This window comes from Protopterus annectens, chromosome 1.part1 (genome assembly GCF_019279795.1).
Source record: "Protopterus annectens isolate FY-2018-M chromosome 1.part1, PAN1.0, whole genome shotgun sequence".
NCBI lineage: Eukaryota > Metazoa > Chordata > Ceratodontiformes > Protopteridae > Protopterus > Protopterus annectens.
The window spans coordinates 207,509,159-207,527,893 of NC_056726.1; the positions used below are offsets into that span (position 1 = coordinate 207,509,159).

At 41.2% G+C, this 18,735-nt stretch overlaps 1 protein-coding gene across 1 annotated transcript in view; it reads left to right on the forward strand.

Moving 5' to 3' along the window:
- The window catches only part of IBTK (inhibitor of Bruton tyrosine kinase), a 1,862,448-nt gene that overhangs the window by 733,213 nt on the left and 1,110,500 nt on the right, over positions 1 to 18,735 (forward strand). The window contains exon 13 of the mRNA XM_044074098.1: positions 9,636 to 9,722. Coding sequence (XP_043930033.1) covers positions 9,636 to 9,722 — 87 coding nt within the window. The remainder of the gene's footprint in view (positions 1 to 9,635; positions 9,723 to 18,735) is intronic.

Consider the following 18,735-nt stretch of genomic DNA (forward strand, 5'->3'; position numbering starts at 1 on the left):
TTTCTCAACCATCAAGCCGACCCCAATGTGCTGTTTAGTGCAGGGGCTAAAGATGACCATGTATGCAGCCATGAAAGCATTTTTTGTCCTCTGCAGTATCCCAGCATCGAAAGCATTTCTACTAATAGGACCATAACGCTGCCTGTGGTGGCTAATGTTTGCACCTACATCACCATGGAGTGTCCTGTAGCCTCCACTTGCTTGTGGATGGTTCCACCAACAATCTTCAAGAGCTCCTATCACTGGCCTGGGATCACCAAGCCCATATCTCCTTCTCTGTCCATTTTGATATTAGTTCTCTGCTTGCTCAGTGATAATCAGCCAATGTGAGTCCTTGCTTCCTCTCATGATGGGCAAGACAGCACTAGCCACATGCTCCACTCATTTTCTGCCATCTGTACAAGCTCCGGAGACAGTAGTTGAACTGTAGTCAAGGTCCAGGATTTGTCCCTGTATTCCACAGCAACTTTCATGGAATGATAGGGTACATTGATTTAAAATGCACCTAGCACTGCTATTCTACCCATAGTGAGTCTAGTGTAATACAGTGCTGAATTTGACTTCTGCACATCGTCTTCCGTAGAACACACTGAGTTTAGGTAGTGGCAAGTTTGCTGTTACAAAAATGTTTATCTCATGAAATACATAGAAGAATTTTACTTTTGATGTTATGGCAGCTTAATAAAGATAGGTTTTTAGCTATGTTTTGGCATGTACACGCTGCACAGGAGTCATGTACTCGCCTACATTGGAAACTAAGTATAATGTAACATGCAGAACTGTGATAGTAACATACCTTTGACATCCTTTATTTGACATATTCCCAATATCATTATGGTGATGTGGGTGCTAATATTAGCTGCCCAAGACCAGTTTATGGTCCTACTGGTAAAAATGCCCTCACTGCTGGGATACCGGATAAGACAATTTCTTTCATGGCTGCCTCTAGTCATCTTGAGCCCCTACACCAAAGTATAAAAGGCCAGGTATTAGTCTCTTATTCACAGTTCTTATTAAAAGTTTCACAGAATTACAGCTGGAAATGTGGGCACAAGTCATATGAAATTTCAGGGCATATTAGTGCTGAATATTATGACTGCAGCATGATGTCCAACTCAGCACAGGGGTTTTGATTGTGTCAAGTCCACAGTCAAAACGTCTATGTTTTTTGTATGGAGAAGTATAGATGATGATTTATTTCTACTATAGTAAAACAATGATATATTCTGGACACAGGTTGCAGAGCAAAAGTCGCACACTTATAATGGTAAGAGTATGATGCAGGCTGGCATTCTGAAGGCTATTTGGTGGAGCCTGTGTTAGTATGTGGTTATATTTCTGAAAAAGCTTTCTGTTTTTTGCAGAAGGTTTGTATAATCAATTGTAAGCTGTACTTGGACTGTGTTAATGGAGTAGCTGATCGCTGAATTTCTGCCAAGTCACAGTTTTTTTTTTTTTTTTGTTTGTTTAGTATTTCAGATGCTGGAAAGCATCAGTTTTGGGAACACATAAATAGCTTTAGCTGATTATGTTGTAAAAGCTAAAATATATTTATGGTTGTGTAATAACTGTATGCACTCCACATGAGAAAAAGTAAAAATGTGCTTGCTTGTTGTGAATTGAGTCTAACGGTATTGACGTTAGGGATACTTTGAAATTATAATAAAGTAACAGATTGACGCCTAAACGTTGTGTTTGTAAGATAAAACAAATGCTAGTTTCAAGTCTTTTTGCAAACATACTAAACCAGTTCAATTTGCCCCTTCTTGTAGAACACACAATCGTTTACTATGAAAAATAATCCAGAAATAAAAGCTGTGATGGTGACTTTTTTTTTTCACTCAGAGCTTCCAGCATACACTGGTAAGCCAGATCATTGACTGTGTAACTGGGATCAAGTAACAGCAGTGATTAGTTGTTTTAACGTGCAGCCTTTCTCAAAATTTGAAAGATAAAATTTTGTGTATACTTCCATGATAATTTGAAAGCAGTAAACGTATTTCAGCTTTTTTGTCACTCACATGTACACTGTCTCACTGATGAGTCATCTGATTGCTTAATGGTGATGAGATGGCCCCTTGCTTTCAGACACAGACTGCCCCTCCCCCAATATTTATTTATTTACATTTGTTTACCGGGAAATTCCGACTGAACACGGGTCCTTTTTCAGTGGAGGCCTGGGGAGAAAAGCTCCATACAAAGCAATACAAGCAATAGTCATTGTAACATGAATAAGCAGCAGCATCGTATGCATCCAAGATGACCGTAGAATGATCAGGGTAATGAATTATTAATAAGTATATTCAGATAGTAATAAGTTCAAAACATATATTTTATAAACTCATAGAATTATTAGATTTTGCTAAGTAGGCCTACAGATATATAGCAGACATTCTCTAGATGGTGGAATGAACTGGAAGTGGTTAGAGGAATATCAGGGGAAGAGTGGAGGGAGAGAACATAGCAATGGCAGTGAAACATAAAAAGGTGTAGGTAGCTGGAGATGTGTATGGAGTTTAAGAATTTTAGTAGAGGGAATGAGAGATTGAGTGGTGGGGGACAGGGACAGCCAGAGCCTGTGGTGGAAGGACTGTAATGATCTGACAGTGGGAGGCAGGATGGCTAGGGGGGAGAGGAGGAGAGATAAAAAAAGGTGAGTCACTAGTCAGGATTGGAGCATGGACATAACCAGTGTTTTTTTACGTGGATTTTTAGTTCTGATTTGAAGTGATAGCATGAAGGCAGTGTGGTTATGGGGGGGGGGGGTATGAGTGCTCCATAACTTGGATATTATGCAGGAGAAAAGAGCTTTTCCAGGTGAGTTCTTGGGTTTGGTCAGTAGAAGTAGATTTTTGCTGCTGGAGCATAGTGGTCTAGTGTTAGAGTAGGGTGGCTGAAGAAGGTTTTGAAGGGAAGGGACTTTTTGAGAGTGGTTTGTTAGTTTGTGAGCAAGGGAGACTTGATTTAGACAAAGAAGTTGAAGGAGTTCAAGCCAGTCAAGTTCTGTAAGTGAGATAGCCAGTCAAGTTCTGTAAGTGAGATACAGTGGTGGCTGCCATAGGGTGCCCCAGTGGCAAACTTAGCAATTTTGTCGCAGCAAGCCTCGAGCTTGTTTAGGTCAGTTTGTCTACGGTTGGTAAATGCATAACATGCATATATATGTGTATATATATATATATATATATATATATATATATATATGTGTGTGTGTGTGTGGATTTCATACACTAGATTGAGTTTTCACTGATTCAAAATAGTGCATGGAATGCTCACTGCAGCGAAAGTGCACTTAATCGAAAGTGACCTTACGTGAAGTTCAGTACAACGAATGGGTGATGTTCATCATGTTTCACTGCTGCAATCATTACACTTGGGTTATCCTGCCGTCAGGCGGTCCCGCAGTCGGCCAGAGTTCCAAAGTCTTGGTCCGGCATCTATTGCTGTCACTTCTTCCCTGACGTCAGTGGTATATAAGATGCAGCTGACGCCATTTTCTTCAGTCTTTCTTGCCGCGCGGTGCCCGAAGCAAAAGCAATTCGCAAGTGCCGGTCGGTCGACTCCTGAGATATCAAATTCGATTTTCAGAACCAAAGTCTTCAATAAAGCTAAGTACCCCATTGGGGAAACTTTTTCTTGCCTCAGACCGATGTCAGTAAAAGTTAATAATTGTATTTCTTGTGGGAAGCAAATACCTCATAAGGATTTTCATTCTTACTGTATTCCATGCCTAGGCCCAGATCACAATGTCACTAGTCAGTTTTGTGCTAGATTTAACCAACGCACTATTAAATGTCTGTTTGATTTTGCTCACCATTACTTTGGCCGAAGATTTATACCATGCCGTCGGAACAACCGACCGGAATGCACAAAAAACGCAGAGACAAGGATAAGGACAGGCATCCGAGGTTCAAAACTGACGACAAAGTCTCTTCTAGGCCAGTCCTCAGTGAGGCACTTTCGCAGCCCCCTGACACCCGCTACCTCTGAACCACAGGCCGCTACTGACTCCCACGTGGAGGTGCCTAGGCCTCTGGATATTCAAGGTGTTGGGCCTACGGAGACTAACCCTTCAGATGGGTCCATAGCCGCTGAGCAGGCATCGGCTTCTGAGGGTGCTTCAGACCTTCACAACTTACTATTAAAACTACAGCCAAGTCTAAAACTCCATTAAAGACAAAGAAGCAAGTACAGCATTCAGCTGGACAGGCCTCCATGCCTAAAAAACAGATGCTCAAAATGTCCGAAAACTTAATTACTCTGATCAGGGGTTCCCATCCCCCTCCTGATAAAAGGCCTAGGCTGGATACAGACTATGATTCCTCTGACCAGGTTTCTATATATTCTGATTCCTCTTCAGACCAGGGATACTCTTTACCCCCCTATGAGGACTCTGATGCTGAAGAATCAATTTCTTCAGCTTCTCCTCCTGAGGATTATTCTTTTGAGGAAACTTTACATACCATGAGGAAGCATTTCCATTGGGAGGGCTAGGATTACTCAAAATCCAAGAAAAGGCTCAGAGACTTTCTTTTATTGCCTCAGCACAGGCCCCTTGCTATTCCGCCAGTGTTGGATATTGTGGATGGTGTGTTCTCTGAATCCAGTTTTAATCCTGATTCTTTACCCCCTGTTCCAGTCAAGCCAGACAGGTACTACAGAGTCCCTGACTCTCACAAATTTCTTTATAAAAACCCTGTTGCTGACCCAGAAACTATTTCTCAGGGTCCCAAAGGGTTAAAGGCTTCCACGGCTAAAAATCCAGTTCCCTCTGACAGGGATTCTAGAGCATTAGACAGATGGGGGAAGAAAGTTTACACTTCTGCAACTTTAGCAGTGAGGGCTTTAAATTGCCAGTTTCACATGCTTAAATACCAACAATATTTAATGTCACAGTTAAAACAGAAAATGAGTATAAGTGCAGAACATCCTGACTACAAGGAAATGCAGGATTTATTGCATGCTGCTGAGCAAGTGGGAAAACATACTTTGCAATGTGGTTTTAATTCATTAGAGGCTTCTTGTAGAGCAGCAGTTACAGGATCTGTGATTCAAAGACGTGCTTGGTTAAAAGAACAAAGTTTACCAGATCATGTGAAGGCAAAATTATTGGATGCTCCTTTACAGCAAAATATTTGATGTGGTGTTAAGGCAGAGGAGGTATTAAAGAAAATGGAGGATAAGGCAAAATCTTTGCAAACATTGAAGGATTTCTTACAAGTACAGCCACCTCGATTTAGCAGAAATTGGCCTACAAAGAATTGGTCCTTTCCAGTGTCAGTCAGGCCACAAACAGGCAGATACAGATGCCCAAGAGGCAGATCTCAGCCCCAAGGCTCCTACAGGCCATGACAGTGGGGTGCTTCAACCCCAAAAGGCGGTGAAGACAAGTCACAACCTTACAGGAAACAGTCCCAATGACTTCCCCCTTCCAATGCCAAGCTCTTCCCTTTTGGCAGCTCCCTTAGGGGAAAAACTAGCACTTTTTTCACAAAATTGGCAAGCAATCACCCAAGACAAATGGGTTCTGAATATTGTGTCTCAAGGTTACAGGTTCCACTTTCACACTTTACCAAGGCTAAAAGGAATGCCAGGCCTGCCACAAAATCAATGGGCAGAGGCACAAAAGCAAGTTACAGCCCTCATGGACATGAGAGCTATTCAAAAAGTACCACAGCAGGGACAAGGATTTTACTCAAGGCTTTTCCTGGTCCCCAGAAAGGACAAAGCCTGGAGACCCATGTTAGACCTTTCTACTCTAAATACTTACCTGGATGTTCCGAAATTCAAAATGTTGATACTACAGCAGCTACTTCCCATGTTGGGCAAGAAGGCTTGGCTGGTTACTTTGGACCTCAAAGAGTCATACCTGCATGTCCCTATCAGACAAAATTGCAGAAGATACCTCAAATTCATAGCTGGTTCAATGCACTACCAATTCTCTGCACTGCCCTTTGGCTTATCTACTGTGCCCGGGGTCTTCACAAAGTGCCTGGCAACAGTAACATTAGACCACATTCCACCAGGGCCACTACCTACCTTAGAGGAGTACCTACCAAAGACATTTTGGAAGCTGCAACTTGGAGTTCAGTGCACACCTTTACCAAGCATTACCACTTGCCTCCTTATTCTAGATCCAGAGCTGGCTTTGCCACTGCAGTGCTGCAGGGCCTCATGGCCACACCAAACCCTCTATAGAACCAGCCACCCTGACTCAGCTTTGGGATTCAACCCAAGTGTAATGACTGCAGCAGTGAAACACGATGAACATAGTACAGTTTTGTACCCACCATAAATGTAGATGTTCGAGTGTCTTCACTGCTGCAGTCCTGGTTACCCACCCGCCATCCCCTCTTTCTTACCTGGGTCATATTTATACCTTTCTACACTATACTACCTATGTGGTGTATTTGCAGGTTACTGAAGGTTTTATTTTTACCTTATTGTATGTTTTATTAGCAATATGTATTGCCTACCCTTTTGGGGGCACCTGACATCTGGGGCAAGAAAAACTGAAGAAAATGGCGTCAGCTGCATCTTATATACCCCTGACGCACTGACGTCAGGGAAGAAGAGACAGCAACCGACGCCGGACCAAGACTTTGGAACTCTGGCCGACTGCGGGACCGCCTGACGGCAGGATAACCCAAGTGTAATGACTGCAGCAGTGAAGACACTTCAACATCTACATTTATGTAGGTACAAAACTGTACTTTGTACTGAACTTCCGTGCAGTCGTCACAGACCTTAGGGTTAGGGTACGGGTCGGGCTATCCCCTTACCATGGCCCATGCCCTAACCCTAAGGTCCATGATGACTGCAGCACAGTGAAGGACATAACAATGTCCTCCACTATGGTGCGATAGTCACGAACCTTAGGGTTAGGGCATGGGATAGGGTAAGGGGGATAGCTTTATTAACTATCCCCTTACCCTAACCCTTGCCCTAACCCTAAGGTCCGTGACTATTGCACCATAGTGGAGGACATAGCTTGTTTTTTATGTTCTCCTCTGTGCTGCGGTGCTTTCGGTGAAGTGTACTTACGCAAAAGTTCACTTTCATTAAAGTGAACTTTCGCAGAAGTGAGGCTTCCTATTACAAGTTCGATGTAATGAACTTTCGTTCTTGTAATAGGAATCCACATATAAATATATATATATATATATATATATATATATATATATATAAATATATATATATATATATATATATAGATATGGGTCCAGGACTATTCACTGAAAGCACATTTCACTGAAAGTTTTATATATGGCGTTTTCCCTACTGTAGTGCGACCCTGGAGTTAGAATACATAGTAAGGGTGGGGTGTAGGGGGGATATCCCCCTACCTATTTTAAATATTTTGAACTATACCTATGGATACTTGGAATGTCAACAAATTACTATTTTCTAAACTTAATATATATATCCAAACTATTTGGGGGACTACACCCCCACACCCCCCAATGAGGGGGGCGGTGCCCTCCACACACCCCTTCCTAAATATATATATATATATATATATATATATATATATATATATATATGTGTGTGTGTGTGTGTGTGTGTGTCTGTGTGTGTATAATAACTGCAGGGCCACACTATAGTGGGGAAAAGGCCATATATAACTTTCAGTGAAATGTGTTTCAGTGAATTGAGTTTTCAGTGAGTTGTGCTTTCAGTGATTTGTGCATAGTCATTTGACTTTCAGTGAGTAGTCCTAGACCCATATATATATATATATATATATATATATATATATATATATATATATATATATGGGTCTACTTCATTTGATCGAAAGACCTCTTGATTGAAAACCAGTATTCAAGGCAAATAACAGAGATTTGTCCCCGTCCCCAATGCTGTGTGACCCTGGAGTTAGTATATAAAGTTGGGGGGCAAAGCCCCCCACCTGTTTTCGTTTAAAATCTGTACTTTTTGTTTTATTTTCTTCTTTTAAAGGAAACCCCCCTGCCTATATATTCCAACTACAGGGTCACACGACATTGGGGAGGGGGACAAATCCCAGCTGTATGCCTTGAATACTGGTTTTTGATCAACTTAAATTTCGATCAAATGGGTTTAGGTCAACTGCTCTTTTGATCAAATGAAGTAGAACCATATAATATAATATATATATATATATATATATATATATATATATATATATATATATATATATATGTGTATATATATATATATATGGGTCTACTTCATTTGATCGAAAGACCACTTGATTGAAAACCAGTATTCAAGGCAAATAACAGAGATTTGTCCCCGTCCCCAATGCTGTGTGACCCTGGAGTTGGTATATAAAGTTAGGGGGGTGGGGGGCAAAGCCCCCCACCTGTTTTCGTTTAAAATCTGTACTTTTTGTTTTATTTTCTTCTTTTAAAGGAAACCCCCCTACCTATATATTCCAACTACAGGGTCACACGACATTGGGGAGGGGGACAAATCCCAGCTTTATGCCTTGAATACTGGTTTTTGATCAACTTAAATTTCGATCAAATGGGTTTAGGTCAACTGCTCTTTTGATCAAATGAAGTAGAACCATATATATATATATATATGTATAGATATATTGTATATGTATATATATATATATATATATATATATATATATATATATATATATATATAGATAGCTATATAGATATAAAAAATATATATAGATATATAATATATATATATATATATATAAATATATATTTTGTGTGTGTATGTATATATGTGTATATAATATGTTAGTGACTCTTCTTCCTGTGTTATCTCAGCTGATTCACTCCTTCTATTGGTAAGAACCAGGCAGACCCTGACTGGACCCAGACCCCTAATCATTTGCTTCCATCTAGGCAGCCTTATCTGCCCATTTATTTCCCCTGGAAAGTAAGAGGTGGGAGTTCAGAAGTGGGTCAGATACTAGTCTCATGGAAGCACCTTCTCCATCTGAATCTTTTTCCATTAACTGACTTCTAGAATTATGCAGTGATTTTTTTTTTGGTTTGGGAGAGGCTTGTGCACTTCCATATTTGCCTTATTCCTCAACTCAGAGGTACTCTGACCATTGAAACAGCTGGAGCTTGTCTAGTCTTTTTTCAAGTTTTCCATTCTAGGTATAAAGGTAGGTGTGTGTGTGCAATATAGACACGCACGTGTAAATATATATATATAAACACACGTTAGTCTATATATTATATACAATGTGTATACATATAGTATGTATATATTTGTATATAGATACATACACGCACGCACACACTCACACGTGTATGCTTGTCACTTCCATTTATTTATTGCCTCACTTTGCACAGTATTTTAATGGCATTGCTTACTGCTTACTCATTGTTCGTTGACAAATGAGTGTTCTGCTTCTTTGCTACTTTTTAGACAGCATTCTGTGATTTTAAATGATGTTTAGTATAAACTATATATTTGTACAATTTTAATTGGGTATTTTCATTGTCCCTGTTTTGAAATGCCCACAACATACCTGTACCCATTTTGTCATCGATTTTTATTTTTAGTTGTGTTTTTTGTAAATTAATTATAATATTACATTTCAAGTCCTCTGCTGTTTTAAGTATGCTGTAGAAAGATGGTGTACCTTATACAGTTGTCTTTTTTTCTTTGTGTAGACTGGATGGAGTTCGACTAGAAAATGGAAAAATTCATGTTATTCACAAATTAAGTGGGAACAAGCCAAAATTCACCCAAAACAAGTAGTAAGTTTTATTAATTTTTTTTTGGTTATTTGAAGATCTTATTTGTTATTGTGATAATGTACTTGCATCTTGAGAGTTAATTGGTATATCTAGCCATAATGTTCTCCCCTTATTAAGAAAGTATTGAGAATATTACACTTTCAGGAAATGTACATTTGTAGGTATCCTGTAAGAATACTAAAGACAGCATAATTAGGAGTGAAGTTCTTTTTATGCAAGGAGTTGAGAAGTCAGGAACACAGTTCAAATGTATGCAGACATACAGTGAAGAATACTTATGCACCTACACTGAGAAGAACGCAAAGCAGACTTGTATGGGAAGATCACTATAAATTTATTTGAACCAAATGTATACGCATTATAGGTTCATAGGCAAGTACTAGGCTATCTGCCCAAGGGCATTTATAAGCGTAGACAATGTGTTGGCTTTCGCCACCCCTTTGATTCGTTCCCTGTGCCTCTGTCCATCAGAGCCATTAGTTCCCTGCGCCACTGTCCAGCAGAGCCGCTGCAGTGATCCTCGGGGTAAATTTTCTGTTTCCCATCCACCCGTCAAGGTTTCTCTTGAGTGTTAGTGAGGTGCTCTGCCTGATGTGTTTTGGAATCCTGTTCCAAAGCATGGGTAGTCTCTGGGATAGGAATCTATCCCTCCAGCATGTCCTGTTTATTGTTGTGGTGAGGTTTATATCTCTAGAGCGTGTGGCTTTCCGGGATTTGTTTTTTTTTTTTTTAGGTGGAGCATGTCCATCAATTCTGGGTTGGACATGGCCTTGTATGTCAGGCAGAGATCACCTCTGAGTAAGCAGTATGCAACCGGGTACAGCTGGAGTTTCTTGAGTCAGGCTGCATAGGTCATCTATTTGAGGCCAGTAATCCTCTTGGTGAGGTACTTTTGTGGTCTTTCCAGCTGTTGCAGGTGTCTTGTAAGGTGCATCACAAGTGGGGCATTGTATTCTATGATGGGTCTAATGAGTGATGAGTAGAGAGGCACAATAAACTCTTTTGTTTTGATGTGAACCCTTTTGTAATTAGGTGGGCCACATAGAAGGATTTTCTAACCACCTTGGCAATATGATTATCAAAGGAGAGATTACTATCTACTTGGGTCCCCAGATCCCTTATTACATTTTCTGTATTTAGGGGACTACCACCTATGTGGTAGTTCGCGGGTACTTTTTTTTTTTCCAAAGGGGATGACTATGCACTTTTTGGCATTTAGCTTGAGGCCAAGACCCATCTGGAGGGTGTCTGTATCAGCCAGGGAATCAGTTATGGCCCCTAGTTTGCAGTAGTCTGCAAACTTGGTCAGCCGTAGTCCTCCTATGCTTGCCTGTACCTCTGAAAAGTATATACCGAACAGGAGGGGTCCTAGGACTGAGCCCTGGGGAACGCCACTTGTAACCGGTTTAGAGTTGGACATAGAGCTTGCAACTCTCACCATGTGGGTTCTATCCGTGATCCAGTTGGCATTATGAAATAAAAATAAATATTTCATCAGTTGCATAAAATGTTTCATCAGTTGCACTGACTATCTGTTAGAAGTATTCTGCCGTTTTTGGGTGTAATGTGCTTTAGCGTTTGTTCTTGACAGACAGTGACATTTGTTTCCTCTTTATGGAAGGAAACAATTCTTCTTAAAATGTGAGAATGTGAAGTAGTAACTTAGACTTGGATCTGTTCAGCTCTTTTTGTTAAGCAGGTGTAGTATAGAACTTTAGGTGGAACAGCTGTTCTCACACCTTCAGCTCAATTTATTCAGGCCTCTGTAGAAGGGCAAAAGAGAAATAGAAATAGTGCTGAATGTTTTGCAATAGTGCTGCTGCTGCTTGTAGACGTATCAGTGATGAGATTATTGTGGAGTGTCGTCTCTGTGAAGTCCTGTTCTTTTGCAGGAAGTAGAGCCAGTGGTGAAGTCCTAGATATTATTTACAGAAATAGTGCAAGCCATGCAATGATATAACAGTATGGAGAGGTTAGGGAGCTTAGAATGGTGGTATAAACAGGGAAGGGTTGTATAATATGATTTTGGATGTAGAGTATCAATGTATTGGAAAAAGGATTATAGAAGAAGTTAATGAAGGAAATTGGTTTGTTTTAACTGATAAAAAAATGAGACTGATTTATGTCTTGAGTTTATGAATCGCTTTATTTAAAGGAGTGGAAAAATGGAAAAAGGCAGTGATAATTAGAAATCAGTCATGTGCTGATGTTTGTAAACAGCTGCATAGTGGTGTACTATTTTGTTGATATGATGCATCAGCTACATTTTTTATTACCTTATTTTGTCTTTTGAGTTAGATATGTAGACCTTCTGCCACCCTCATAGCACACAGAGTAGATTTCTTCTTAGCACTTGCTTTGTAGTGCCATCCATATTGATAGCTTTTCAACTGAGAAATCCAACAAACCTTATCGCTTTTGCATTGTAGATTGTTACTGTTAACACATAAACAGTGGGGTCAGACCACAGCAGTGACCAAGTGTTGAAGTTTGATTACAAAAAGCTTTGTGGTGCTGCATAGTGTCTAAAAATTCTTAAATGAAGCAACAGTGTCTCTCTGGGAGACTGTTTATTTGTCATACCCTGCAAGAACTGTCTCATCCGCTGAGAGAAAAGTTAGCTGTTTGAATTAAATCTGTTGACTTGTTTAGGTACTCTTGAGTCAGTATTTTAACTACTGTTTCAGCAAAATGTTATACATAACTCCAGGTAAAATTGCATATGTATTTCAGTGTATATAAAGAAAATACAAACTGTAGTGTTACTTTGTTCCACTTGTACATCTCCTCATCATCTGACCATGCAGATAACCCAGTATTTATTCCTTATATCAGAGCATCCATTTTCACCTTCCAAATAATTTAATTGCCCAGGCTAGTGAGATTCCACATCTGCTTTCATCAGTGATCTCTTATTCTTTTAAGATGAACAGCACCATGCTTCCTGTTAATATTCAGCCGTGTCAGTCCATTACATTTCTAGTTGCGCATTAGTTTATACTCTCTTTTTATTCAATACATTCATGGTATTTTTGTTTTTCTTCCCCAGGGCCATCATCCCTTTCTATCACCATCCACATCCCAGCACAGTGATATACCTGTATTATACAGGTGTATTTCTAACAATTTGTTTCCCTTCTGTGTGCTAAGGAGGAGATGGGAACAAATGCCCCTTAGGGAAGTGGATGTCATCTGAGCCTTTATCTAGTACAACTGCAGAGATGTAACCATTTCTTTATGCCACATTATGAAAATGCATTTCTCATCTATGTTAAACTTTGTAAGTGAGCAAGGCAAAATGCAGAATGAGGTCTCATTTTGAAGTTGACATCCAGATGAACAAATGTGCTGTAGATATTTAGGTGTATACTTAATATTACTGAGGTATGTGACTTGGCTTTGGGAGTGTACAAATATGTGGATAAAGTCCATTTATGCTATCAGAATTATGAGCTGGAATATCATCACTGGTACTGTAGCAAAGGTATGGCTGTGAATTAAAGTTTAATCTTTTTGCATGGCTCTTATGCTTCAAGAGTTATGGACATTTGTTTCAAGTATGGCTTTAGAAAAAAAAAGTTCTGAGTAAAGAACAAGGTAAAACAGATCATGGGGCATTGTCCTTCTTGAGGAGGAAGTTAACTAGTATTTCTGAGCTTCTGAAGTGAAAAAAATTCAAGTGTCAGGTATTGCAGTTGCTGGTATGCAAAGCTAGGTCTTTGCCTAGCCAAGTGAGACAACTGGAGTGACCAAGGATAAAAAGAGGGGGAACACGCAATAACCAAAAGTGTCACAATGTTTTAATTGGGACATCAAATCCAGTGAAGACTTCAGAGGAAGTGGCACATTATGCATTTTTTGCAGGAACAGTAATTGAGGTATGTAAGCAAACAAATTAGCTAAAATAATGCTTAAATTCATAGTTGGAGTGCGTAAAGAGGTAATGCAGATGGGCTTTGTTAGTTCTTTTACTTAATAGACTTTGTAGAAAGGAGGTGACTTATATGGAGACCAAAATAAATAAGAAGGAATGGAAGGTAGGATCTATATGTAGTTAGAATTAAGTTTTATGGGTACTATTTGGTAGGTGAGAGTAAGGAAGGATTAAAGAGGGGACTAGGCTAGTGGGATGTCTTTAATGTAACCATGGAGCTAGATAATTTTGAAGTGCCCTGAAGGTGGAAATTTAATGTCAGTTGTAAAGCAGGACTGTAGAATGGTGTGGTATAGAGAATGGAAGCGGTGGATTGTGGAAATAAAATAGACCTCCTTAGTTCAAATATGTAAATTATTTCTATCTTCAGTCATTAGGACTGAAAGTGCAGGGTTTCAAGTCAGCTTAGCATCAGTAATTTTCACAAACAACTTCCCCATTTTTCCCCACAATGCTATGTGCTGTAACTTTCTCACCATGTCTTTTTTGCATCTCATCAAGCTTACATCACAGAGAAATGTCTCCAGGTACTTCTCACCATTTTTAAAGAATAGTGTGTGTGCGTGTGCATGTGTGCGTGTGCATGTGTGTGTGTGTGTGTGTGTGTGTGTGTGTGTGTGTGTGTGTGTGTGTGTGTGTTTGTTAAATTCTGTTGCCATTTGATCGTTTCCTGCTGTGCTGTGCATCATTTAGGTCAAAGTAATCCTTTTTTGTTGGCTTAATTGCATTATCTTGATTCTCCTCCACTAAACTACTGCCTTTTTTCTGCTATACAATGACTTCTTGCCCTTGCTTAGACAACTGCATTTTGTTTATATGTGATCAAAACAAAAAAGGGTATTTATGTGTTTTTCTTTTAGCTGTGCTTCCTCTCAGGATGTGTAATGTAGTTAGTGCCTCCTTATTAATACTGTTGGTTAGGCAGGATTTTTTGCAGCTGTTAATTAGTTGTGCTGCTGGGACATTATAATCGACTGCTGTTTTATCTGCTGTATTGATCTTGTCCAATTATTGGTGGTGATATTTGCTATAGAATCCTGTAATGTGTATTGTTACTTGCTAGATCGTTTACTTAAAGATGGCAGACGTTTCATTAAGAGTTCACTTGTACATGTAGCATTTCTTCTCAGGGCTGGTGCACCTTTTGTTTTTGTGGAGTTTGTCTTGGGGGAAGGGCTTCTAAACTAAAGATGTGATATTTGTTAGGCTTTAGGTTCAGTAACTTTTAAGATGCACAGCAAATTAATTCTTAAAGGTTGGCTGCAGAGTAAAGGGGTCTACACAGGAAAGGACGCCTTCCTTACTTTCTAGGGGATCAACTCTTTTGATGTCCTGGTCTGAATTTGGTCCAATGAACTCTTACTGACTAAAGGTAAGATTTCAAGGCAATAGACAGCAAGCATAAGCACAGGGAAGATCTGTTTCTTCACGGACTCTTTTTTGGAACCAGCCAAAAAATTCCTATTTGTAGTTGTGGATGTTCCTTCACTTAGTGTTACCAGGCAAGATGGCATTTTATCTTCACGTAAGTTTAAATTCAGAGAGTAAAAGGAGGTTTTTGTCCTGTAATCTGTAGTCTGTCGAATAATTTCATTCTTTATTTCTGGTGTCATTCTTTGAATGTAGATTTTTAGCACATTAAGATATTGATAGCTTACTGATGCTGAAGCAGGAGATTGGTCTTGTCCCTTTCCCCTTTGGTACTAAGGCAGATACTTCTTTTTCTGGCCTTATTTGCAGTGCTGGCCTCACTCCTCACTTGCTACTCTTTCAGTGCTGGTACCAATGAGATTCTTCAGCAGTCTGCATGTGTAGCTTTTGACATAGATAGAATCCTCAATGTCATATGGAGTTTCAAGCCTGAGACCAACACATCCCCTTATTTCTGTGCTTTCCTTATCAATATTGCCATTGACTTCAGTGGCATCAGCACTTATGCTGTTAGCAGTGGATATTTTTGAGGGTCAAGAATTCAGGACTGGTGCAGACACTTATTCCTTTGGCTCTGTTACAGGTCTCTGAAGCTTCAAATTTCAAGCTGTTGGGCCTGAAGTTCTTAGTGCCAGGCTCAGGGCTACTGAGTCATTGGTTGCCATTGTCTGGGGAAGGATAGTCAGTACTGAGCTGAATGTTGACATTGTCAGTACCAATGGACTTTGAATCTTTGGCATTCATGCTCTTGGCCCTGAATTGATACTGATGTTGCAGACTTTTGTTTTATGAATCTTTCACAGCACCTGCCACATATTCACCTTAAACTCCAGAATCAGTGCAGCTAAGGTATCATAAGCTAACATTGCAGTCGAGGTGTGGCCAAGATGCCAGTCTGATAGCAGCAGAAATCCATAGCTCTGCTTAGATTTTAATATCCTGACAGGAAATATACTTTAATTTTTAGAAAAATCTAACTAAAAGTATACTAAAAGATAGAGTAACATAGACTATTAGTTTCTAAAAATTAATACACGGTCAAGAGAGGGCAGCCGCGGTGGTGCAGCGGTTAGCATTGAAGCCTCACAGCAAGAGGTTCTCCGGTTCGATTCTCGGCTGGGGTGCCTTCTGTGCAGAGTCTGCATGTCCCAGTGCTCCGGTTTCCTCCCACATCCCAAAGACATGCAGTAAGTGGATTGGACACTCTAAATTGGCCCTAGGTGTGAGTGTGTCCGTGTGCCTTCTCTGGAAAACTGGATGCCGGGCTGGCAACTCGACACCGTAAAAAAACTCTACTGCCAATCATGAGTGGACAGATGATCTGCTGTGGCGACCCCTAACCGGGAAAAGCCGAAAGAAGAATACATAGTCAAGAGAATTTTTTTAATTATTCCTGTCAAAAAGTTTTCAACTGGAGATCTCAGTATGAGCAGCTCAAAAAACCCACATCAGGAGAGTGCAGTGAAGAAAGAACTACATCTTATAATAAACATCCAAGTACAGTCACTAAAAATGGACAAATTTGAAAACAAAATGGATAATGTTATGTGGTCCTATCTCGCCTACATTCATTACTGATGGGTTCGGAGCCGAGACTCGGACGACTATTTTCTAGCACGAAGTCTCTAATTGGCTGGGCTAACTGGTATCCCAGGATGCACCTCTCCCAACCCCCCAGATCTCATTTGCCGCTCATTGAGTTAGGACGTGGTCTCGAGCTTGGCTGTGGCTAAGTACCTTTTTTGACTAAAACTTTCTAAAGTTTTTATACCTTTCTGTGAAACAAAAGCTATTTTCATAGCTATATTGTGTTTGTGTGTGTTTTGGGCTTGTTGCAGTTTTGTGGAGAGTGTCTGTGGTTTCCCTTGTGTTTGGTGAGCTAGGCCCGTTTAATTTAGAGCGACCTAGTCCTCTCCTTCGTCTTATCAGTGTTTTCTCTCGTCGATCCCTAGGAGCATTTAAAGTAGAGTTCCTGTAGTGTATCCCGCCTTCCTATTGTTGTGTTGAGTGTTTGGAATTTGTTGGACATGTCTAAAGAGCAAAAGGAGCATAAACCCTCTGGGTTTAAAAAATGCTCAAAGTGTGCCTATAAAATGTCAATCACAGATGGGCATGCCATCTGTGTTTATTGTCTTGGCATGATTCATTTTCAGGAATCCTGCAGTGTCTGCCATTCCTTCAGTTCTAGGGTACTGCAGGAAAGAAAAAATAAACTGATTTTGAAAGGCCTGGTCAAGCCCTCTTTTGAAGAGGATATAGAGTCTGCTTCTTCTATTGGCAGATCCAAATCCAAATCCACCAGAACTAAGAAACGATCTCCGGCTCCATCTAGTTCCTCGGAGCCCCCGGAGAAGATTTTGAAGATAGTAACTACTTCCTCGGCTCCATTGGCTTCGGAGCCGCAGGATAGGAGCTCTGTTTTGGATTCTGCTTCCTCGGCTCCATTGACGTCCGGGCCGCAGCAGGTATCTGTGATACTGGAGTCGACCTCGGCTCTGATCATTTTGGAGCCGATTCGGAGCCGGTCACCCAGTGTTACACAGGAATCAATAGGTAGGAGATCCTCATCTCCTTCAGTTGCCTCCAAATCCTCTAGGTTATCCGATTTGGATGTGGATAGGGTGGTTCAGAGGCTCCTTCAGTCGCCGGTGTTAGCTAAATTGTTTTCGGCTCCGACCCAGTCAGCTCCAGAGCCTGTTCCCTTGCCGGTACCGATGATTCCTCCTCCGAGCATTGTGTCATCAGAGCCGGAGTGTTCGGTGCCGTGTGATGTCCTTACGCTGGCTCCGGTACCCCTGGCGGGTTTATCAGAGCCGTCATCGGCTCCAACCATTTCGGTTCCGTCATCTGGTTTTGGCACTCAGGTTTCCTCGGTCGGGCCCGAGGGGGATACATCGGGACTTCTGTCGGCCCCGAGTCTCCCTCTCGGCGTTTCGGCTAGGGGGATCCCGACTCCAGTTGTGGTCTCGGAGACGGGTCACTCCTCGGATTCGGGGGGGGGACCAGCTTTCGAGGCCATGAGGAGCACACTGGCCAGGTCGTCAGTGACATCACTTGGATCGGCCACTCTGTCCCCATACACCCCAGCTAGAGCCTCTGACGCCCCTCTATCAGTGGACAGCGGAGCTCGAAGGCCTGAGGACACCCCCATGAGCGGTCCCCAGCTTTGAGGGCCCCTCTGAGTCTGTGCCTGAGGAGCCTCCCAGGAAGAAGTTGTGCAAGAGGAAGCACATAGACTCCCAAGACGAGTTCATCACCTCTGATACCGACCTCGAGGATGCAGAGGGGTCCCCTAAGTCATCCTCCGATGACGTCTCCTTCTCCAACATCCTGGAGATTTTGAGGCAGAGAGGCGACTGGCCTTCCAAGCCCCCTCTAAGGAAGAGTCTGTATTCCTCAAGGCCTTCGGAGCTCAACCTTCCGCCTCCTGGGTGTCTCCACCCTTCGACGAACTATTAGACCTGATTTGTCGAAGGGTGTGGGAGCACCCTGATTCTGTGGAACCAGTGCCCAGTCGTCCTAATTATTTCCTGTCTGCTCCCCCGGGGAAAGAGTTTTTGACAAAAGGGGTTCCTGTAGATGCCAAGGTGGTGGCGTCAGCCACTCAGCAAGAAGTTGCAGAGGCTTCTTCCTCCGTCCATCCTCCTA